General features: G+C 47.6%; 1 protein-coding gene across 2 annotated transcripts; it reads left to right on the top strand.

The window, feature by feature from the left end:
* The first annotated feature begins 2,611 nt into the window (after nt 1-2,611).
* Nucleotides 2,612-24,476, top strand: zgc:158376 (uncharacterized protein LOC100101643 homolog). 2 transcript variants are annotated; one of them, XM_044181213.1, is made up of 11 exons: nt 2,614-3,308; nt 9,878-10,078; nt 11,670-11,813; nt 13,283-13,369; nt 13,958-14,143; nt 14,247-14,279; nt 15,153-16,426; nt 16,748-16,911; nt 18,074-18,235; nt 18,416-18,637; nt 19,545-24,476. In XM_044181213.1, the coding sequence occupies exons 2-11, from the start codon at nt 9,893-9,895 to the stop codon at nt 19,793-19,795; spliced, it is 2,709 nt and encodes a 902-aa protein (XP_044037148.1). In that variant the 5' UTR covers nt 2,614-3,308; nt 9,878-9,892; the 3' UTR covers nt 19,796-24,476. The 2 variants fall into 2 exon arrangements, with proteins under 2 accessions (XP_044037149.1, XP_044037148.1); XM_044181214.1 differs by lacking the exon at nt 14,247-14,279 and having other exon boundaries at nt 2,612-3,308.
* The last annotated feature ends 521 nt before the right edge of the window (nt 24,477-24,997 follow it).

Raw genomic sequence — 24,997 nt, 5'->3', positions numbered from 1 at the left:
CCTGTTAGCTAGCAGGGGGGAGGAGAGGGTGAGAGAGGGAGGGGACAGGAGGCTGAGAGAGAGAGAGAGAGTCACTGCTACAACAATAAGTCACAATATTAACACTATAATGCCAAAACTCACCGTGACGGTACACTGTGTATGGAGGCCCATTGCTGCCAGCAACAAAACTAAATCCATCCAACTCTGGGACTGATAGAAGTAAAAATACTCATCCAGGTTCTGATGCAGTAAGTCGGGATCATGAGACTGCAAGTCAAACCTGTCAGAGACTAACTGGGACACTTTCAGTCTAAATGTGTTCTTACTGAGGTTTGACCTCGCCTTTTACTCTTGTTCCACTTCCTGCTGTGTCTCCTCACGTCGGGCTGCTTTTGCTGGAGTAAAGTCAAAGCAAAAAAGTCCACGCGTTCCTTAAAGTTGGGAACGCACCCGTAAGAGGAGGTCGTGTGTCCGGACACCGGCTGCAAAGTCAGCGGCTCGGCTGCCTCTCCGCGCGCTGCTGCAGCTGCAGCCTGACGTTTCTGTGGCGGAAACCTGCAGCAACGCTGACGTCTAACATCCGATGATGCACATTAATAACTGGAGTTAGACGGTGTAGTCCCTCGTTCGTCCAGGAGTGTTCGATCGTAGAAAAGGTTGGAAGAGTTGGTTTGAAAGACGAGTCAAAGAAGCCATTTTTGTGAAAAAAGAAAACCCCTCTTTGAACAGAAATGGTGGTCTGAGATTCAATCTGCCCAAAGTTTACCACAGTGTATTAACACCGTGGTCAAGCCAATCACATGCTAATCAGGTACTTAACAGTGATGAGGGAGGTGCAGCCAGAAAACAACAGGCCTGATTACTGATTACTGGGCCATCATGGAAACTATTAGGTCAGTTTCAGGTGAAACTAGCTAATCAACAGATACTCAGGTAGACTCCTCCCTGAGGGCGGGGCTTATGTAACACAGAGTAGTTTAAATTTCTGAGTTCCCGTCCCATTTTTTCACAATTGAGAATGACTTCCGGATGGGAGCCGAAACGTCTTGATTCTGAAAACAGCGTCCAGACGACTGCGACTGAAACCTTTTCTACGATAGAACTGAAGTTATTATTAACATTATTTGCTGTTGCCACAAACAATCACTGAGTCGACTGATTTTTTGCTTTGTTGGTCTGGAAGCTGATTTATAAATATGAACTGAATTCATGTAATTACACAGTAATACGTCCATGTCGTGGAAACCTGGACGGTGTGTAACAGTGTGACGCGTTGCGTTCCCACCTCCTGTGTAGAAGTTAAAGTCGGAGCACTTCCTCGTCGCTGAAACGCACGAGGTCAGTAAGTCAGCGTTCGGACGTCATTGTGATTTAGTAATCTGGTAGCGCTACACTCAGACTCTGGGATCCATTCCTGTCAGTCACATCAGAAAACTGAAATCTAGTTAGTAGATAATAAACGTGCTCATACAGCCACGGTTCGGTGGTTTCAGCACTGAGGGGCAACTTTTACCGGCTCAGTGGGACCGCAGGCCTTTATATTTTCAATACTTTTTGTTTGTTTATTTCTTTTAATTCATTTTAGAGTAAAATGGATCCATAAAAGTGTTTTTTAATGAGTAAGTTTGTGCTAACAGAGTTACAGCAGCTCATGTTAATACTCATTTGGCATCATGACATAGTCACGAAAGCCAAAAACGACCACGGACACAATCATTTTACTTTATCCGTGATTTGGCGCTCATGACATAATCATCATTGTCATTTTGTCATGAAGGATGATGAACTTGTGATTTAGACATCACGCTGTGAAATGAACCGACTGCGTCTGCACATAACTGTGAGTTACCGTGACTGTATTTACGTTTGTCATTGCTAACATTCGGTTTATTTATGGCTGAACAGTGTTTCTGTAATCGTGTCAAACTTTAAACGTGATAAGAACATTGGGCAGCAAAGCTTTGCCAAAACATGAATAGTGTCACTCTCCACGAGTCAAAACTGTGACTCGGAAAGTCTAAATGTTGTCAAATCGTTTGAACGTTTGAGTTACCGTGTCATAACTGTGAGTATTTGTATTGTTTCATTGCTAACTTGTTTTTACTGTCCTGGCAGAAATGGGCCTCCGTAAAAGACTCGCTGATAAAACTAAGAATAAGGATGGAAGCTCGCTCGTTTGCACCGTCCGCCTCACGACGTTTCACTTTGTCAGCACTGCACAACATTACACATGTATGTACACCAAACGTTCTCCCACTCATGTTTTAGCCATTGTTGATCATTATTGTAGTTTTTTTGCTCGTTATCTTTGTCTTTTTTGCTGTAAACTGCTGTGACGGTACAATTGAAAGCATTTTTAAAAAATTATTAATATTTTTGTTTATTTTTGTGGCAAAAATGGCTCGCGAATTAAACACAAAACAAGGGAACGAAACATATGCACCACGTTACGGTGAAAACTACAAATCCCGAAGTGCTTTTCTGCATCCGACGCATTGTGACGCAACCACGCAGAGGCGGGGCGTGCACATTTTCGCTGCCCATATTTTATTTACAACATTTATTTATTTATTTAATTTCTCTCTCTCTCTCTCTCTTCCTGCGAGGCAAAAAAAAAAATAAAAAAAATGGAGCGCGGTGCCTGTAGTCACCTGTGTGACGTAATCAATGCGGGGGGTTAAACGCGTCACAGGCGACCGACTGATTCACAACACTGAGCCAAATCACGCACAGCAGCGGCCGCACAATGGGCCCGGAGAACAATAGCCGCGCGCTGCGCTTCACGCACAGCTCCTGAGTCATTTTAACGCAGCGAGCAGCGGGACCTAGTTCCTGCGGAGGGTTACAACCGCGAGCCGATTTAAAACACTGCGCTACAGTTAAAATTAGCCATTTTAGGTGTTTTGAAGCCCCCCCGGGAAGAAGAGGAGAAGAACACGTTGTAACGTGCGGAGCGGAGGGGGGAGAGAGAGACTCACACTGGGAGAGAGAGAGAGAGAGAAAGGGGGAGGGAGAGAGAGGAGTGAATGGGCACGACTCAGTCAGCAGCGCTGCGCCCTTCACTTTATCGATATCGATCAGTTTGGTAATCGAGACATTTAGACCCACAGCGGGTCCGTTGGGCTAGCCCGGGAGCTAGCCGGAACACCGGGAGCTAGCGCGATGGGACGCATGTGAAGCAGCCCGGGAGCGAGCAGCAGCCTGGCGGAGAAAGAAACAAGGAAGCGGACGGCTAGCTGCGCTACACCGAAGCTAACTGTTGGCTAACTGTTGGCTAATATTATTTCTAATGAGCGACCAGGGAGCATGCGACCTGATACGAAGAGGTTTGTACCTGCGGGTTTATTTCTTTCACCATCAGCCACGTTAGGTCCCGACCCGCACCGGGCCGGTGTGAACTGTATGTAACGGAGATAATGAAAGAGGAAGCGTATTGCAGAGTGCGATGGGAGAGCAGCTAGCTAACATGTTAGCAAGCGTAGCGTTTCAGACTCCGGGGGGATGGGGACGGATAGTGTGTGTCATTTCAGATATGTGATCGATTAATTAACCTCAGACCTAACCTTTGTAGACGCCCGCAGGTGTCAGTGTGTTTACCTGCGTTGGCTAAATGTAGGTTACTGTGACGCGCTAGTTTTTAGCCGTTAGCAGCTATCAAGTCGTGCCAGATGCGCATCTTCATTATTCCTGGCTGCTAACTTGTGCTAGCTAGCTCTGTGGTTTGGTCATCTGTCCGATGCTAATGGTCCCAGTCTGCATTTGGACAGTCCCAGAGAAGTTTACAGCGTTTTAACACGTTAGCAATCGATTACACAATCCAGGGAGCTTTCATTTCACTGATTTCATCAGATCGTTTGTTTGTAAGGCTGTTTTTACCTCTGCTTTTATTAAGCAATTCAAATATTCCAAAATAATTAGAATAACAAGAAACAGGACTATATATATATATATATATATATATATATATATATATATATATATATATATATATATATATATATATATATAAAAACAAGAGAAGAAACAATAACATTATCAAGAGCAAAGTAAGCGTCCAGGTTGTTGTGGGACGAGATTCAGCAGGCTTGGGTTTTGTGTTTTTGGGGGGGTTACTTCAGACGAAAGTGGAAACATTTTGATGTTAGAGCTGCAACGATTAGTCAATCAATCCGTCGATCAACAGAAAATTAATCTATTTTGCTAAGTGATCAATCGTTCAAGTCTTTGTTTATACAAAAATGAAAATCTTCTCAGTTGTGATTTCTGTAAAACGAGAAAATCCGGAGAACCTTGACACCAGCGCCTAAAAACCCGTAAATGTATTAATCGGTTCCCAAAACTGTTGCCGATGAATTTTCGGTCGATCGATTAATTGATTTATCAACTGTTTTACAGTCCTGCGGACAGCGAGCGCCAGCGTTTGTGCCTCTGTAGTATTTCCACAAATATCAGCAGCTGTTAGCCAGAGCCTGAACCAGCTGATCTCACCGCAGGTATAAACACATCGGGGGGTTTGTCGTCGTTATAGAGGCCGCAAATGTTTTGGTCACAATTCTTTAATAACGCAGTTCAAGGGATCCTCATCAAAAATGTTAATGTGTCATATGTTTATAATATTGTCATCAAATGTCAATCAGATGTCATCAAATTGCGTGTTTCGTCTCATTAACCAACACTCACGTTGTCAGTTTATCACATAAGATAACATAACATCTATCTATCTATCTATCTATCTATCTATCTATCTATCTATCTATCTATCTATCTATCTATCTCATAAGAAAAGCAGCAAAAGCTCACAACTGAGAAGCTGAAACGAGGGGATTTCTTGTGTTTTTGCTTTAAAATGAAACTGAAACGGCGAATCGATGATTAAAACAGTCGACTTCAGTCACTCCTAATCGTTTACAGCTCTTGTTTAAATTGTGAAATATCTTTTTAGTGTCCAGGTGTGTCTGTAGAGCGCCAACGCCTCACCTGTCGGCACCCGTCGGACTCTGACCGCTCGGTACGAAGCGACAAACCTGTAACTTTCTCTGAGTACCGGAGCTGAAACCACGGCCGCTCGCTCGCTCGGTCGTTTGACAGAAAGTTAATCCGCAGCCTGATAATTAATTCATTTTAGTTTATGCTGAAAATGTGAAGAACTGTTTTTCTGTTTTGTTTGAGAGTAAACTGAATAGGTCACCTTTATAACGGGCATATTTCACTATTACACAACGTTTTATAGACAAAACAATGAAGGGAACCGAGCCGCGCTTGGTGAGTCGTAGTTTTTAGCAGCGGTGATGCAGCTGCAGCTAATGATTGTTTCCAGTTAATATGCCACTTATCTTCTCAATTCACCTATTGATCGTTTGGTCTATAAAATGCCAGAAAACAAATTAAAAATGTCCATCACAGTTCCCTAAAGCCCGAGGTGATGTCATCAAAATGCCTGTTTTGTTCGACCAACAAAGAGTCTTGAATTTATCTGCCAATTATTATTAATCGACCATCAGAATAGTTGCCGATTTCCTTTTCTGTCGATCAACTGATCGATTAATCTATTTAACCGACTTAATCGTGGACTCGCCTCCAGCGTGACGGACAGGCAGGCGGACCCGTGTCTCCTCTGAAGCAGGTCTCTGATCAGTCTTTCAGCTGACGGATGCGCCGAGACGGACGTAAACATCAGAAATGCACTCTGATAGGAACAAGAATACGGTCACTGTAAACATCTGATCTGATCCGGGGTCTGCACGTGCAAATCAATCACTGATGTTTATTCAAGAATAAAAGAATAAAGGTTCTCTGCATCTTCAACATAATTTACGTCAGTGGGTAAAACGTAAATATGATGGTGGACGGTGCTTTCAGGCGGCGGCCGGTTGCGGCGGGCAACGTCAGTGTTCTGAAGTTTGAATCGGCGGCAGGACGCAACTCCGCCGCCGCGGCTCCGACCAGCCCGACCACCTCAGGCTGCTGATATCCACCTGTAATCTCATCACGCAGATAAAGAGAGGGAACTGTTAGCAGCCTGACACGATTACTGTAGCAGGGTTTGCTAACTGCTATCATAAACTTTGTTTATTGACCCAGAGCTGACCGTCAGACTGTGACGCTGATGTTTCTCTTCACCGACCTGTTCTCTGCTGGTGAAGACGTGACTCGTTCACCGGACTCGGATCAGTAAGGTCAGCTCCCGTATCGCTGCCTGAAAGCACCGTCAGTGCTGGAATAAAAGTGGAAGGCGGCGGTAAGGCAGAGCGTCGCCGCGATGGAGAGTTCAGACGGTCAGAAATGAAAAGGAGTTTGTTCCTGTTGAAGAAACTCGGAACAGAAATGCGGACGATTGAAACACAAACCTGCATCGGAAACCTGGATACTGATGATTGCGAACAACTGTTCTTACGCTGTGTGTGTGTGTTGTGACGGTCGTGCGCAGGTGGAGCGTAGCCGTTTGCTGAAGCCGGACCCGTGGAGTCCGTGCACAGTGCTGGTTCTGATTCATAGTTCAGACCGGTCGACGCCCCCACCACGACACAGATGTGTCTGTTAGATGTGTGTTACTGGAAAGGAGAAGTGTCTTCGCTCAATAATCTCCACCAGCATCAGAAACTTGCAGCCCAAACCGACCAATCACAGCTCATGTTGCGTCCGTGTGGTATCTCTGTAGTTGCCGTAGTGACGACGTGACTGCACGAGGCAGAAAAATGGAGTTCAACAACGACAGATCGCCGTCGTGTTGAGACCAAACTGGAACATCAGCCTTCAGGTTCAGTTACAGGGTTTCTTACCAAACCTGTTTGAGTCTCAGTATTGATTAACTTCTGTTAACTTTCACATCACAGCCTGCAGGTCTTCAGCCGCGTTTCCACCCAACGCACCAGGAACTTTTATCCCCCGGAGCTACTTTTCAAGGACAGCTGCGTAACTCTGCTGTTTTTAACTTATTAAACTCATCACCTGCAGTTCAGCACGAGGACCTTTGCTTAGTTTAACCTGTGCGCTCTCACCTGTTTGCAACGCTGAGCTCAGCGCTGTATAACGGTCAAACTGCGAGCCGCTGCTTCCTCAGAGCGTGAATATTAGAATACGGCAACACAAGCGTTATGTTGTTTTTTTACATATACAGCAGTGTATACGCTTGTTTTCAGACACAAGAACAGCGACTGTACGCACATTTAGGTCCACAACTAACTACTACCACCATTAGCGGTTGGCTTTAGCATGTAGCTAACGTTAGCTTTCGGCTAGGGTAGCCATAGCATGACAACAGTTAGCTGTTATAGCATTTAACAAGCAGCATGTGATTTACCTTCAACTGACTGGTCAGCCGGTGTCTTCCACCACGGCTTCCCGCCTGCCGGTGCTGCTCCGCCGGTCGGAGCTCGACCAATCAGAAATGTTCAGTGCAGCAAGCCCCGCCCCGAAAGTTACTACCCCCCCGAGCAGGGACCTTTTTGGGGGGTAAACAAAAACCCCCAAAATGGTACTTAATTTAGACCCTGGTCCCTGCGGTGAGTTCCTCCAAAGGTTTCTGGGGAAAGTTCCTGTGGTGGAAACGCAGCTTTTGAAAAGATAATTTTGTATGTGTATAATTATTTAATAATAACAAAACAAGATGGGCAGTATATGAAATTAGATTTCATGTATGATTTGTAATATGTCTACGAGTTATTGTATATATAACATATACAACATGCACAAAAAGTTTTTCCTGCCTTTAAAAAAAAAAAAGTTTCAATCATGCTGCATTTTTTTAAATATAAAATTGTGAATCATCACAGATTGACGCGGCTGAAGCTTGAAAGAAATCCAGGTTTTCTATATTGGCCATATCGCCCGGCCCTACGTGGTAATCGGAACAGGTCGTTGAGCTGTTAAATATATTAGTACACGCATTTTGTGAGGAAAAAGGGGGGAAACTCGCACAAATTGCTACAGAGAATCTGACAAATGCTTCTTACTCATAAAAGTCTCTTCTGTAAGAGATGCAAGTGGTGGAGAGTGTTTCTTAACGATAGCCTGGTGCCACTGTGCTTTAAAGCAGCATCACTGTATTAGTATATAAATTGGCACTAATCCATATAATTGTTGGCACTGATTTACATGGCGCTCAGTGCCGTGCTTCTTGCATGGCCACCTCAGGCTGCTGCAGTCTGTTGTGCAGGTGCGTCCGATGACCCTGCAGTTCCTGGAGCTGGTGGTAAGTCCGTCTGGGACGGGGACAAGCCCCCATCGCTCGCTCTCCATCCCCATTCTTGTGGCAGGAGTTCATCTGCGGTTCCCTCCACTGCTGCACCCGGTAGCACACACGAAGATGGTACTTCTCTGCTGCTGACGTAGGTGGCCGACTCTGGCTGTACATACAGAGGTGCTAGTAGCCACACAAAAGTGCTGAGTGAGTCGAGTCCCCCCAGGCCTCCCGTTGTACAGGCACAGCGACGCAGTCTCTCCTGCTGACACCACATCTGCTGTGGAAGCTGCCTGCGTTTCTTGAGGGGAGCTCCTTTCCCAGCGCCATGGAGGCGGGAGGTAGTGTCACACCCGGCTGTTGAACGGATGAAGAGGATGCCAGTGCACGCAGGATGCCAGCTGCTGCTTGTTTGTGTTGTTTGCAGAGAACTCCTCTTTATTCATTGTAACAGGCACGTCGTCCTCCGTGGTTACGGCTGCTCCATCCTCGCACCTGCTCGCCCGCAGTCTGTCATGTCTTTGGTGGATGCGCCCCGATAACCCCCGAGCACGACAACCGCCTCGCCATACTTCCTTGTGAGGATCCACCTGCACTGCCATCAATGATTTTGTAGTCATGGTGATCGCCTGGTCTACACTCAGCAGTAGTCTGTCCATCCATGCTGGCCAAGATGTCGTTTCCGATGGCGTTGCGCATGGACCCCAGTCGGGACACTGCGCAGGCTTGGATCCGAGCAGAAGGGGCGTCTGTCGTCGGTCGGCGATAGTTCAGCCCTGACGCATCTGTCATGTCCTCGTTGTGCTCGCCAGTGTTGTGGTTCACCGTCAGCTCTTGCATGGCATTGTTGACTTCAGCGCAAGCTGTCATGGAGAGCAGCCAAGTCATCCCTTGGCCTCTCGTGAGGCCGCCGCTGGTTTTCTTAAGAGCAGCTGCTCGATGACGAGATCTACGGCCAGGCCCGCCCTTAGACGATCACTTCGGCCAAGAATTTCCTGTTGCATGCGCACTGTACGGCATCCAACTGCGTCATGTGAAACGCTGCTTCTGGCTGATGGTGGACTGTGATCACCGATTGCCATTATTTTCTTTTGGAAAAGGACTTTTGATTTGTTATAAACGACGTATTTACGAGACGAGAACAGTTGACTAAATAGCTATTTGGCAATAAGCTGCACAGGGGGTGTGGAAACAGGGAATCCTTTAGAGCTGCAACTAACCACTATTTTCATTATTGATTAATCTGTCAATGATATTCTCAGTTGATCAGTTAACCAGCGAGTCCATGAAATGTCAGAAAATAGTTATAATTGATGTAAGTATTATTTCTCCAATGTGACGTTTTGTCCAACAGTCAGAACTGACACCAGAGAACGAGCGGTTCTCTTAAACGATTTAATCAATTATCAAAATAGTTTCCAGTCAGTATTCTCTGGATTGACTCATTGATTAAAGTAATCGTTGCAGCTGTAGTATCCTTGACCCAAACAAAGATGGCAGCCGGACGAGGACGCAGCTCTCATTTAGGCTGCCATCTTTGTTTTGGTTCAGGAACGAAGATGTGAAACGCGTCTTTATTCTCATTATTATGAAACTGAACTAAACATGTGTTTTATTTATTTCTGTGACTCGGATCAACACAACGAAAATCCTTAAGTATAAAAAATGTTAGCTGTTGTCCTCACCGCTGTGTGTGTCGTCTCTGTGTGTCTGCAGCTGACTTGTTCGGGGATGTCGGGCAGTAAGGCGCTGGGCGGGGGGGCTGGCGGGGGGGCGAGGCGCAGGCGGACGCGGTGCCGGCGCTGCCAGGCCTGCATGAGGACCGAGTGTGGGGAGTGCCACTTCTGTAAGGACATGAAGAAGTTTGGAGGGCCCGGCCGGATGAAGCAGTCCTGCCTCCTGAGACAGTGCACGGCGGTGAGACACACACACACACACACACACACACACACACACACACACGGAGCAGCTTGATTGACAGGTCTCGTTGTTAAAGATCACCTTTAAAACCTTTAAGTGACACCTTTTGTTTACCGTTTCTCTGCTGGCTGAAATACAAAAATACTCAAACTGATTTAAATACTCTTTACGCTCTTTCACTGAACTAATGAATGAGTCACCGAGCTGGTCTTAAACCACATATTACTCACACACACACACACACACACACACACACACACACACACACACACACCAACCACAAAGTGCTCAGTTTCGTTGAAAGGCCTCCATTTACATGTATCAACAAGACTTTTATTAGCAGTAGCGCTCGGTGAGAACAGCCACATCAGGTTAGTCCTCTACAGTCTAATGCAGCAAATAAAACACCTTTTTAAATATAAATCAGCGTTATTTATCACATTGATGCAGAAATCATTCAGAGAGAGATCAATGAAGACGTGTTGTCCTCACAAAGATACGAGAACACGCTCTCTCAGTCAGATCATCTCCTGCGAACACTGAAGGTGTGGATTTTTTTTTTTTTGTCTGTCGATTCTTCAAATAGCATCAGCGGAGAGCTGGAGCCCAGCAGGAGAGGATGCTGGGTTTCCGTGGCAACCAGAGATGGTTGCTGGTGCTGTGAGAGAGAGTTGGCTTTGATCCATCGCCATGGTTTCACAGAGATGCTTTAACACACACACACTGAGCCAGTCGATGAGCTGCTCTTCATGTTATTTCTCTTGTAGTTTTATGTTTTTATTTGTGGTTACGGGTGGAGCAGGAGGAGGAGGAGGAGAGGGTGGGGGGGTGGATGGATGCTCCTCTCGTTCCTCCTGCAGCAGGAGGAGGAGGAGAGACGCCCTCTGGTGGCTCCTCGGAGACAGTGGGGTCAGTAGGAGCAGCTCGTCTCCTCCTCGTCGATCTTCACCGTCAGACTGTTACTTTGATGTCTTCATTTCTGTTTGGTCCAGGTTTTAGGAATGTGCAACGTCGCTCCAGGCTACATTAGCCGCTGCTAGCATAACACACCCCAATCTCACACCCAGCTGTCAGCAGTCCAGTTGCATTGTGGGTAATGTAGGCTCCAGGTTTTGACAAGGAAGAAGAGTGTGTGGGATACGGGGCTGCAGTAAACACTCATTTTAATCATTGACATTATTATTATTATTATTATACTGTCGGTTATTATGAGCTTCAGTTTAATGTCACAGAAGACAGAAAAATTCACACTTTTTTTTTTTCTCAAATGATGTTCAGCTAATAGATAAATAGTTTAATTGTTGTTGCTCTACTGGAATAAAAAGATGCCTGTTTCTGACAGAGTTACAGGAGTGGGAGGATCAGTCAGCATGTTAGCATGAAGATGTTAGCATTTAGCTCAAAGCATCGCTGAGCTGCTAGCACGGCTGTAGACTCTCGGTGGGGTTTCTTTCCAAATGTCCACTCTCCTGCCGGACTCGCCCTGTAAGGACTCGCCCTGTAAGGACTCGCCCTGCCGGACTCGCCCTGCCGGACTCTCCTGCCGGACTCGCCTGTCGGACTCACCTGTCTCTCTCTCTCTGTACAGCCGGTGTTGCCTCACACGGCGGTGTGTTTTGCGTGCGGCGAGGCGGGGAAGGAGGACACGGTGGACTCTGAGGAGGAGAAGTTCAGCCTCTCTCTGATGGAGTGCACCATCTGCAACGAAATCATCCACCCCAGCTGTCTCAAGGTCAGTGATCAGAGTCAAACCCTGCTTTCATTATTGATATCTGTATTTTCTGATTTAACCCCCGTAGCTCGGACGGCTCGTCACGTGTCACAGGTTTGGTTTCACGTGCTACGCTCGACATCTTTTCTCCGAGATGAAACTTTACTGAATCGGGTCGTTGCAGCAGCAAAGAGCAGAATAAAGAATAAATATGCAAATCAAACACATTGCGGAGGATGATCTCACTGAGAGCAGTAAGAGAAAACGGCGAGCAGGTATTTTCATCTTGACCTTCGTTAGTGTTGAAAGGGAATTATTAAACGTGCGGGTTCATGATTGTTTTTCGTCACCTTGGACACCAGGAAGGAAATATCACAACGTAGAAATCGATTCCAGCGCTGGAAGAAATCTGATAAATCGTCTGTGCAGCGTTTGTTCACAGCATCTTCTTCTTCAAACCCAAACTCGAACAGTCAGCACAGCGACGTTTATCTCAGGAAGAACAACGGTAGGAAGCAGAGAAATATAACACAGATCTTTTCACGTAAGTTCCTGCACACTGAAATATAAAATATATAATATATAGGCTAGTATTGTCGAAACTCGACCTGCAACACACGATTAATCTGACCATCGTTTTCTAAATTAATCGTTTATTCTATCGCTGTGTCGAGAGCTGCGTAGAGCTGAGCTCGACAGTCTGATGTCCTGAAAAGGCCACCGTACTCAGGATTTAAGCAGCAACGTGAGAAAAGGGGGAAATGTTCGAATCTGTGAGGATAAAGTGTCCGAGCATCAGTCTGAGATTCAGTTTACTGAGATTCAATAATTGATCAACATCGACTAATCGTTTTCTCCTTTTTAAAGGAGATACAGAAGAGAGACTCTCGTGTAAACGTGTCGCGTTGCAGCGGTTTCATATTAAAAGCCTCCAGCAAAGATGATTTATTGGCTTTGGCTTTTATTTTGAAGCCACAGCAGGAAGTCAGTGCGGTTCGTTAGGATCTAACTGACACTTTGCCTCCGTTCGGTGACGAGGAGCGGCTTCGAAACCAATTATTTCTTTACTTGGATGCAGTTTAAGACGCGTGTGTGTTAGTGTGTTACAGTGTGTGTGTGTGTGTTACTGTGTGTGTGTGTGTGTTACTGTGTGTGTGTTACTGTGTGTGTGTTACTGTGTGTGTGTGTTACTGTGTGTGTGTGTTACTGTGTGTGTGTGTTACTGTGTGTGTGTGTTACTGTGTGTGTGTGTTACTGTGTGTGTGTGTGTGTTACAGTGTGTGTGTGTTACAGTGTGTGTGTTACAGTGTGTGTGTTACAGTGTGTGTGTGTTACTGTGTGTGTGTTACTGTGTGTGTGTTACTGTGTGTGTGTGTTATAGTGTGTGTGTGTGTTACTGTGTGTGTGTGTGTTACTGTGTGTGTGTGTGTTACTGTGTGTGTGTGTGTTACTGTGTGTGTGTGTTACAGTGTGTGTGTTTGTCTCCTCAGATGGGTAAAGCTGAAGGAATCATCAACGATGAGATCCCAAACTGCTGGGAGTGTCCAAAGTGCCACAAGGAGGGTAAAACCAGTAAGGTAAGAGCCAGACCAGGACCACAGGGGTTCAGGTTTCCCCAGAGGATGAATCTTAAAGACTTTGGTGATCGTCCCGTTTCACGCTTCGGTTCCCAACAGGACATCTCCGCCGTCAGCTGCTAGAAGCGGTCTGGCAGTCTGAGATGTCCTAAGAAGGCCACCGTACAGGCGATAAGCAAGACTTTCCTCTGACTCGTTGTTATGACGACCAGGATGTCACGTGTCATAAACGCTCGTAATTTAACAAGACAGAAGTCGTGATCTTGTGACATCCAAGATAACAAATGTTCGCAGCATAAAGAGGACGCAGCATTACAATATTAACTTTATCACAAGAAAACGTTGTAAAATGACGACATTTTTAATATTACTGATGTTTAAATAATAAAGAATAAAGTCGTTTTATAAGAACTTTTGAAAATGAAGTTTAGCTGCAGTTATATGTGGGGTAAAATGATGACTTCATTCTTGAAATCTCGGGTTTTGTCTCTTCCTGACCTCGGCCGCCGACAGTTTGTTCTGTGGCGAGTTTTTCTGTGAAGTAAAGCTTCCTGCCGACTGTTGAACCAGCTGCGTGTTTGTGTCCAGGACCAGGCGGACGGCTCGGGCAAGCGCAGGCTGGATAACGGGGAGGTGGGCCGCTGGAAGCTCACCGATGACCCTCCCCCTAAAAAGAAAGCCCCGCCCTCCCTGGAGGAGGGGGGGAGGACGGAGGGGGGACACAAGAGGAAGAAGGAGAAGGAGCTGCCTCAGGACAGCGGCCCCAAGAAGAAGGTGAACACAGTCTGCTGCTGGTTTATCCGGCGACTGAGGAGACGGTGCTGATCGTGTGTTGAACCTGTTCTGACTGTCTGTCTCCTTCCTGTCTCTCTCTCAGATGAAGGGCGCCCACGAGAAACGCCTCAAAAAGGTACGACGCCTTCTTTGCGACCTCGTGTACGTGTAAAGGTTCTGTTTTGTGTTCTCGCGTCAGCGATTCCTCTGCTGCTGCGCCGACGTGTCGACCGATCGGCCATCAGAGTTCTTTTAAATGTCCGCAGCATCGCGCTCTGTCAGGCCCGGCTCCAGGCCTGGGCTCAGGCCCGGCTCCAGTCCCGGCTCCAGTCCCGGCTCCAGGCCCGGGCTCAGGCCCGGCTCCAGGCCCGGTTTCATCAGACCCTGACTGTCTCTTGCTTCGTGTTCCAGGAGTTTAATTTTCGTTCACCTGACTGCTGGAACAAAATACAGCAGCTCCTTTAAAATCACTGCACTTAGACCTTTTGGACGTTTTAGGAATCTGACCTGAAACCTCCTCAGCACTGCTTAGACCGTATATTATCTTACATTCGTATTATTTTAATTTATCAAATTATCGTTGCTAATGGGAAAGTTTAAATGGCGGCGTTGCCTTCTCTGTTAGTACATCTCTTCGCCGTTCTTCCTTCTCTTTGCCTTTGTAATTGAGGCGATGTCAGTGTAAATGGCGGTCGGCCCTCGGTGATCGGAGTATCAATAAAAGTCGGATGAACGAACGAATGATTTTATTAGTTATGATGAACACGGATCACACAGCTGTCATCAACCTGCATTTATGCTGTCAGACGATCGGAGAGACAGTTTGTTTATGAGCTGCGGTCCAACACGAGGAGCTGTCTGTCTGCCTGCCTGTCTGTCTGCCTGCCTGTCTGCCTGCCTGTCTGCAGAGAGTCTGTCTGTCTCTCTGTCTGCCTGTCTGTCTGCAGAGAGTCTGTCTGCCTGTCTGCCTGCCTGTCTGTCTGATTTGAGTGTTTCTTCTCTCCATCAGAAACCCAAACAGGAGGCGGTGGAGTCGAACGGTCCCACCTCCTCAGCTGGAGGAGGAGCAGGAGGAACACAGGGCTCCTCAACTACCGCTACTTCTTCTCAGCCCGGGGGAGGAGGCGCTGGGGGAGGAGGCGCAGGGGGGACGTCGAGTGCCGACCAGCGCTCCCATCACAGAGAGAAACTGGAGCGCTTTAAGAGGATGTGTCTGCTGGAGCGTCGGCCAGAGTCGTCGTCCTCCTCCTCCTCCAGCTCCGAGTCCGACTCCGAGTCCGACTCTGACGACTCCCTGAGGGGGGAGCAGGCGGGAGGAGGCTCCTCACCTTCATCCTCCTCCCCCGCCCCGCCTCCTCCCGTCGTCTACGGCAACAGCAGCGGGGGGCGGGCGGAGAGAGAGAGGAGTCGCAGCGAGCGGGAGAGAGAGAGGGAGAGGGAGCGACGTCTGGCCGAGCTGGGCTTCAGCGCCAGTGAGGAGTCGGAGGGGGAGGGAGGGAGGGGGGAGGAGGAGGCGCGGGAGGAGGAGCAGGGAGGGGGGGAGAAGGCTCGGCGGAGAGGGGGAGGAGGAGAGGCGGGGTTACCTCCGCGAGGACGGAAAGGAGGACTGCTGGAAGGAGAGGAGGAGGACACGCCCACCTCTGACAGGACCAGGAAAAACTCCGCCTCCCTCCCCCCGCCCTCACCCCTCTCCTCCAATCAGATGCCTCCGTCCTCACAGCACGACGGCTTCACGGGGAAGCAGCGCAGCAACGGGCAGGAGGCGCGCAACGGACGGACACGGGGAGGGACGGGAGGGGGGAGGGAGGGAGGGGAGAAGGAGAACGCCAGCGGCGTTCTGACCAATCACAGACACAGCGGGGGAGGAGGGGGCGGGACCAAAGGCAGCCGCGGCAACAAGATCCGTAGCAACAGTAAGAACCAGACGTCCAGAAACACCTCCTCCTCCTCCTCCTCCATCCCCACCTCAAACGGGGGAGGAGGGGGAGGCGGCCTGATGATGTCAGCGATGGCGGCGTCTCCCTGCTCGCAGCCGTCCCGCCTCGCCCCGCGCTCTCAGATGATGAAGCGCAGCCCGCCGGCCGTGCCCTCGCCCCCCCGGCCCGTTCAGATGGAGAGACACCTGGTGCGTCCCCCCCCCACCTGCCCCGAGCCCAGCTGTCTGCCGCTGGACTCTGGCTCCTCCCACATCATGACACGTGACGTGTGGCTCAGAGTGTTCACACACCTGAGCCAGAGAGAGCTGTGTGTCTGCATGAGAGTCTGCCGCACCTGGAGCCGCTGGTGAGTGACATCACACTGTCTGCTGTGTCATAGCGAGCTCCGCTGCTGAACCCGTTGATCGCAGTCCAGTCGGTCTCGGCAGAGAGCGACGGGACGACACGCGGCTTCAGCGCAGCTGGTCGGGACGCCGTTTGTATCAGGTGTACTGATATGTGACGACGACATCGCGAATATAGCAAAAGTTTATCCCTGTGATCAATACTTGTGTCGATCAGTTTGAAGTGTGTTTTTTAAAGTTCTGCGATCAGAGTCTGTCCACGATCCTGATCAATAAGTTACTGCGTGTGTTCTCGTGCCTGACGCTCGTTCTGTCTCCTCCAGGTGTTGTGATAAACGGTTGTGGACTCAGATCGACCTGAGCCGGCAGCGCTCCATCACCCCCCCCATGCTGAGTGGTATCATCCGCCGACAGCCCGTCTCCCTGAACCTGGGTTACACCAACATCTCCAAGAAGCAGCTGATGTGGCTCATCAACCGCCTACAAGGTGTGCTGCCAACGCTTCCTGTTCACCTGTTGTCTGGACTCCGCGAGCGTTCACAAAACCTTTTTTTTTAAACGCGGTCAGAATATCTAGTCAGCTGCTTTCTGTCACGTTACTTTTAGGTTTTCATACCTTTAACGCACCAACATGAAGCGCCACGCTGAACTTCATACACGATGTCGTCGCTGGTTAAAAAAGTTCAATGTCAGATATTCTGAACTCGGCGTTTTAACTTTTTCTGGAGCTTTCAGCTGTATTCCACACCCTTCTTCAGCAAATGAAACTTGCTCAGTTGTTACAACAGATGGTCGTTTTACAAACTACCGTTATCGGAGGAGCTTGGCGCCGTTGGCTGTTCATCTTCCACCAGCCACGCGGAGGCGTCCTGTAGCGATCACACGCGCCCCTACACCGCGCGCGCACACACACACACACACACACACACACCAGCCAACATCCACGGCGGCGTTTTAAACCCAAAAGGACGCGTCTCGTCACCAGTGGAAGAGGCCCGGTCGTCCTGCGAGAGATGGTCGGTACCAACCCCTGGCAGCGAGCCCGTTCTCCAGACTCAGGTTATTGTCCGGCTCCGTCCTCCGCTGCGTGGACCCGCCGTCACGCCGCCCGGCTCCCAGGCCGGCCACGCTGTGGTGGACTTCAAATCCCGGTGTGATTAATCGGCCATCAGCTTTTTCCTGCTCCAAACTATCGTTGTTATATCGGCCTTTAAAAATCCGCTGTCGGTCAACCTCTACTAAATAAGGCCATGGGATACAGTCGAAAGCTCTCACAAAAGCTAGTAAGTGAATGTTGAGTGCATGTATTAGCACCTATAGACTGTATATAAAGATGGACGCCGCGTCTCCTCTTCCTCGCACTGTACTAACTGAAGCCAAAATATCAGGATACGGGAGCTTTGGCTCGCCTCCCATCCGCCAACATGGAGGGGGCGGGGCTTATGACCTGCACTGCAGCCCGCCACCAGGGGGCGGTCCAGCTGTCATGTGGTCCATCTTTATATACAGTCTGTGATTACCACAGATACAGTAGGTGTTCCCAAAGGTCAAGAGGTTTTTCTTTGTTTTAACACCTTCGTGCTGTCGGCATGAAGTCTCACCTGTGGGTCTCACCTGTGGGTCTCACCTGTCTTCTCTGTCCTGTTCAGGTCTGTTGGAGTTGAATGTGTCTGGTTGTCCGTGGCCGGCGGTCTCTGCTCTGTGTCAGGCCATCTGTCCCTGTCTGAAGCTGCTGGATCTCAGCAGAGTGGAGGACCTCAAAGACTCGCACCTGAGAGAGCTGCTGGCCCCCCCACCTGACACCAGGACAGGTGAGGGACACAGCGTCACCTGACAGGAACACTGTGATTAAAACACTCAGAGAGGATTAGTTTTATGTTACGACTCTGCGAGTTCTGGGAACGTTTTCTGAACAGTCTGATGTTGTTTTCTCTGATTGGTCGATCAGCCCAGTTCATTAACTCGTCTCTGCTCTCTGATTGGTCGATCAGCTCACGGTGAGACCAGAGTGGGGCGTTTCCAGAACGTGACGGAGCTGCGATTGGCCGGTTTGGACCTGTCGGACGCGTCGTCGCGTCTGTTGGTGCGATACGTTCCTCACCTGACCAGGTTAGACCTGAGTCAGTGTGGAAACGTCACAGACCAGACGGTGCACACCCTCACCTCCCCCATCTCCCCCCTGAGAGAGAGCCTCACCCACATCAACCTGGCAGGTAAATAACACAACAGGTGGAGACGTTCGTTATATTAAGTGTGTTTGTTTTTGCAGCTGCGGGACATTTTAACGTTTCTCTGAATCGAAACAAATTTTTCTGAGCTGCGTTGTAAAGATCAGATGATCAGACATGAATTTAGTTTTTACACCCAGATATTTGACAGCAGAGATTTACAATAATCTAATAAATAAAACAACCTTTGACAGAATTATTAAGCGGCAGTAGAGCAGATTCTAAACCGTAAATCTTACAGTCAACGAATCTCACGTTCAGACTCAAACCAGCAACGCGTCGCTCCGTCTCTCAGCACCGTCTCACTTCCTGTCTGCGGCGCTCAGCTGCGAGCCCATTGGTTCCTGCTGAAGATCTTTAAAAACACAGATCTGTAGTTTCCTGTTTAAAAAGGCTCAGTAGTTTCCTCAAACAGCTGCTCGCTGTAGTTTCTATCAGACCAACAGGAGGAAACAGAGCATCTGTCGGGGACTATTTCCAGCGGCGGATGAATCCACATGTGGTGCTGTAGTGAGTGTTTGGGGCAGCAGGACGGTGTGTGTGGGGCGGAGGCAGAATAAACTACAGTGTGTGTGTTCGTGGTGATGAAGGAACATGTCGCCCAGTGCAGCAGAGCGGCTCGCTGATGTGTTTTAACAGTTTTTATGGCTCAGAGGACGAAGATCCATCAGCTGTGATTCACACACACCTGTTAGCAGAGACGTTCACTGCTGGTTTGAGTCTGAACGTGAGAAACAGAATAAACTTGCAGAAATTAAACGTAACTTAATACAAATGTCCAGTGTGACGGGGAGAAGAATGATGTAAAGCATCACATCGTCAGCGTAGTATCGTAGTTTCCTGCCTGTGTTGTAGCTCTTCTGTCCTACCTGACGGTGTTTCTGTGTCTCAGGTTGTGTGAAGGTGACGGAGCAGTGTGTCCCGTTGCTGCGTCGCTGCCCCTCCCTGCGCTCCTGCTCCCTCCTCTCCTCTGAGACCGGACAGCTGCTCTCCTTCCCTTCCCACACCTCCTCCTCCACCTCCACCTCATCCTCCTCTTCCTCTGCCACCACCGCGGTCGCTGCTTCCTCCTCCTCCTCCTCCACGTCTGCCTCCTCCTCCTCCTGTCCTTCTGAAGACAGAACGCTGCTGAAGAACAGCTAAGGTCCTCCTCATGTCATGTGACACTTGATTGGTCCAGACGGCCTACAAGCCTCGCCTCCCACTTTGTTACACTACAGACAGGTGAGGAAGAGGAGGAGAAGGGACCTGTGCAACATTTCTCCTGACGCTGGATAAAGTTTTGTGTTGTTGGCGAGTACAGCGACCACAGAAGAAGAAGAAGAAGAAGACGTGGAGGAGAAACGTATTTTGGGAAAGTTGTCGGTAATAGTAAAAAAAACAAATAGAAACCCTAAGCATGTACATATTTGTTCTCTGTACAATTTTGGGTGTGTGTATATATCTGTAGTTTACTGTAAATGACCTGTAACCTTTGAACCCCCCCACGCCAACACTCCTCCCCTCCCTCCTTCCGTCCTTCGACCCTTCGACCAATCATCATGCCAGGCGTCCACCTGCTCGTCAGTAGCTGCAGAACAGGGAAAAGTGGAAAATCAATACTTTGTTGTCCATATTTAGTTGCTGTGGTTTAAAAGGTGACATGACCCCCCCCCCCTTCAGATGTAAAAGATCAAACAAGAGTTAAGCTAACAGTTTGCCTCTGCTTCCAGTCTTCATGCTAAGCTAGGCTAAATGTACCTGTGTCTCTAAATTGGTATCCATTTTCTCACCTGACTCTGAAGGAATGGATTGCCGTAAAATGTTCGATTGTCGCTCTAAAAACGCATCTTTTCTGTATGAAGTCTGGTGTGGTTAGAGAGCCTCTGCGGTTACCCATAATGCCCCTCTCTGTAGGTCCACAGAGACGTTGGCAAAGATTATTCCCGCCTTAAACTGGACAGACGCTGCGTCATCATTAATCTTAACCGTTGTTATTCAGAACTCACACGTTTGAATCGGCCTGCAGTTTCGTCCAGTGACAATTCCAATAAAGTTTTTACAGACACGACGAGAAAAAGAGACAGGCAGCATCGCTTTGAGCAAATCCGCTATAATCAGAAAAATGTGGAGGGATGAGCTGCTGCTGTTCCACGAGTGAAGACGGACAGTTTCCTAAAGTAAATATAAGTAAAGTTTGGAACAAACGAGATAATCGGAGGCCGGCCGTCTTCGTTCACGAGAGCAGAGAAACGTTTACACTCGGATCTGCGGTTTAGTGCCGAGGCTGCGATCAGAGCGGACGCCGATCATCATCAATGCACACGTGCAGTGTTTGATGCTGCAGCCTCATGATGTTGGATTCAGCTTCAGTGTGTGAACCCAGTGGTGGAGGCAGACCAGTGTAAACCAGACCAGTGTAAACCAGACCAGTGAGCAGCAGGGCCAAAGATGCGTCACGTCACCGGACTGATGAAGAAGCTGTTTGATCGCCGGTTTGTTCTCAGAAGCAGAACGGGTCGCTGGAGCCGGCTGCCTGGACGAACTCCTCTAACTAATTAAATGTTGTCGAAACACAAGAGCTTTGAATAACGCGGCGTCTAAAACTGATTTGTATCAGAATCTGATGAGAAGTTGACGTTTTGAAGCTGCCGCTTCATTTGGGACCAAAGTGTTGAGGTTTGACGTCGGACTGCTGACGAACCTCCAGCAGTTTGTTCCACTGAGGCGTGAACTGCTGCTAAACCGTCTCGTTTCTATCTCTGCACCCGATCAATAAACAATGGGAGTTGTTGGAAGGTTCTTCTTTTGATGGAGCTAGGCTAGCTGTTTCCCTCTGCTTCCAGTCTTTGTGCTAAGCTAGGCTAACCAGACCCGTCTCTGAGCTGGAGGTTAAACACATCCTCTACGGTGTCAGACTGTCGCTTTAAACGAGCGGCGGCTTCAGATCGGCGCGACAGTATTTTTTTGAAGGCGGCACTTTGCTTTCTGGGCGTCGGCGCCGCAGGTGACGGTTGTTCAGGTGTGGTTTTGGTTTGAGCCGTTTCCCTTCCTGTTTCCTCGTGTGTGTGCGTTTGAAACCTCTTTGTTTTTACATGCGCTCCACTTCCCTCCGTCATCCGTCTGCCCGTGTTCATCAGCTCCGATCAGCCTGATTGATCATGTTTTCTCAGGAGTATTTTTTTGAGTCAGGGTTTAATTTATTTCGCGCCCCTCCAGTCGAGACATTCCTGCAACAGAGAGAAGTCCTTCTGCGCCGACAGTCTTCTTTCTTTGTTTTCCACTTTATGAACGTGTCTTCATGTGTTCGCTGCGTCCTTCGAATCGTATTGATGCGTTTGAATCTGTTTTGCTGAGGAAGCCCATTTCTGCCAGGAAAAGAAAAAACAGGAAGTTAGAAATAATAAAAGCAGAAATAATAACTGAAAATCAGGATTATGACGTGAAGTCTGATTCAGTATCTCGGCGCTCTGACAGTCGGGTGACTCTGTCTCTGTTAGCTGTCTCCTTAATATTTCATAACTCTGGTTTAAAAACTCACAATTTCGGCTCCTTTCTCATAATTTGGATTTAGTATAAAATAATTCTGACTTATTAAAGTCATGATCTTGACTCACTGTCGTTATTTTGACTTCAAAGTCAAGAGTCACAAATTCAGTTTAGTCTCGATTCGCTGTCATCATTTTTATTTGCCTTTCAGAGTTTTTATTCGTAACTTTTCATCTGTGTTTTGTTTTATTGGCTAAAATGTGCTTCTGTAGTTCTCTCAGGCCGTCGCTTATGAAAACATCACTTCCTGAGTTTCACGTCAGGATCGCTGGCAAAGCAGCGTTTTGGCTTTTGATGTGTCTCATAAAAGCAAGAAATGACTGATTTTGTCACAAGAGTCAGTAGATTTTGGTTGTGAAGACTTTAACTTTGTGCACAGATGTTTTCTTAAGTGACGCCCTGATGTTTCGGATGAAAAAGCAAAAACGTTACAGGATCGATATCCTGTCTGTTTGTCTGTCTGTGAGGCAGTGGCACTGAGGGGGGGTCAGAAATGTTATTTACGCCATATTTCATATTGTTGTATTCCAGATGTTCACGACAGCAAAGCAAATGATGGACTACAGTCATTGTAGCGTGTTCAGCGTTAGCTACACAGTATCATGTTAGCTTCACAGTATCATGTTAGCTAGCTGGTCAGTTTCAAGCGTTCTGTCACAGTTGTTGTTGCTTTACCTCTGCTGCACTGAAACCTGAAGAACAACGGCGTAAAACCGAATCTACAGTTTTAAATTGGGTCAAAACAGCTGTTATCACTGGCTAGCTAATATTAGCTAGCAAGCTAATTAAGATTTACTTCTAGTGGCTCAAAGTAATAGAAATGTTTTGCCACACCGTAGATCTGCTTTGTTAATGAGCTGTGTTGTTAGCCCATTAGCTAGCTGAGGTAACAAGCTAGCTACCAAAGCAGTGGCGGTTTGGGATTGTTATGCAAATCAGAAAAAAAATAATAGGAAGAATAAACAAGCCAAGAACATTTAAATTACACCGTGGCACAAAGTGGAGTGGAGCCGTTACCACGTTATGCTAACATTAGCTCGCTCCTTTCTAAGAAACTGTATTCCAGTGTTTCAAAAAAAATGGCAATTAATTTCCCAAACTGACTTGTACTTTCAATGAGCTAACGTATTAGCTCATTAATAAGCTAGGTAACAAGCTAACACTGACTTGTTCCACGTTGGTCAGCTCTTTTCACCCACGTCAGCGTCATGGGCGAATGTTAGCTCGCTGGTGTTATTGTTCAGCTCTGCAGTGACAAAATAAAACCTAACAACAAAATGTAAATCCTGCCTGATGAGCAGGAAAACAGCTAATTCGTTTTCCAAACCGTAGCCTTGCACCGCTAGCTGACATTAGCTAGCTAACCGGTGTTAGCTTGCTGCAGAACAAGCAGAGGAGGTTTTTAGGTACAAATAAAGATGAATATTATTAGTTAGTTGGCGAAGCGCTTTCATTAAGGGGAATGAGGCCGAACTTCAGCGGCTTGGCGTGCTTTCATATCGCTGTGAACTTGGTGTGTTTGGGTTTCAGCCGCTCGGGAAACGCTGGGCGGTCTGAGGACTGTCGATGATGAAGATGATAGTTGGTTACAGTCCTGATTCATCAAACGGTGCAGTCGGGGTAAAGCACCGTTCCCCGTCCGGTTCCTTTTGGACCTGCAGTCGTCCAGGAAGTAAAAAGTATTGGTAGATACATTTTAAACTGCCATGATGTCATGCGGCCCGTTGTGCCATAACCACGCCAGCTCGATGTTTCTGAAGGGGTCAGTTTGTATGTTGTCTTTTGTTTTTTACTGCCACGTGGGGATCGACGCCTGTCTGTTAACGATGCATATCGCAGCTTCAATCTTCCCCTAGCAACAAGTGAGGAGATCAAATCTGATTGGACGATAATCCCTGCCTTCTGAAAGCTCTTATCCAATCAGACGCCCAGACATATCTCACCTTCTCTCTGTATCTTAGTACGAACTGAATCTGTCATGTCTTTATCGATGTTTTAAAGATGCACTGGACCGTCTTCATCCTCACCTTCATCCTCACCTTTTGCCAAATGTACTTTTTGTTGTGAAAAGGGGCATTTTTATCCCGAGGTTTCTTTCTGTTTGCTTTTTGTTGTTTTTTTTTTTTTTTATACTTTGTCCACAACTCTTCCGTTGTGTTGGTGGAAAAAAAATAAAAAATGAGGAAGAAGTTGGAACAAAAAGTAAAAAGAGACAAAAAGACCAACTCGAGGCAGCTACGTATGAGTGACTACTGTAAAACGACTAACTAATAAAGAAGCAATGGGTTTGTTTTTACGCCGTGTGTTTGTGTTTCTTCATGAAGATTTCACTTCTGCACTTTGATCATAAAGGAAGTCAAAGTAGGAAGTGGATCAACGCGAGGAGCCGGAGGCGTTTCTGACCGTCGATGTTCGTTATTCTCATGACGGTTATTATTATTATTATTACTGTAATGAATGAGTGGTTTCATCCTTCAGCTGCTGCTGCGCTCAGTGTTTAGATTTGCTTCTTTCAATCAAACTTTATTTCTTCAGCAGCTTCCAACAACCGCCGCTGAACCACGGCGCTGTACAACATTAAAAACAAGATAAATAATAATGATTCTTTGAACTTGCACTACATTTAAATCGGGATCAGCTTATAAAACACGACGCGTTACGCGTTTAAGCTTTCAGTCGCAACCTGTGGGCTTCTTCACAGCTCTGGAAACATTTCCAGTAAGTGTGTCGCGTAGATTTCTCCCAAATGTTTTTCAGAGTGCAGAGAAACTGGATCCAGCTGGACGGAAGCTCTGTGTGACGTCAGACCGCAGCCCG

The sequence above is a fragment of the Siniperca chuatsi genome, linkage group LG21 (genome assembly GCF_020085105.1).
Source record: "Siniperca chuatsi isolate FFG_IHB_CAS linkage group LG21, ASM2008510v1, whole genome shotgun sequence".
Classification (NCBI taxonomy): Eukaryota; Metazoa; Chordata; class Actinopteri; order Centrarchiformes; family Sinipercidae; genus Siniperca; species Siniperca chuatsi.
Note: the sequence above shows the minus strand (reverse complement) of the source record. Positions and strands in the feature narration are given on the sequence as shown.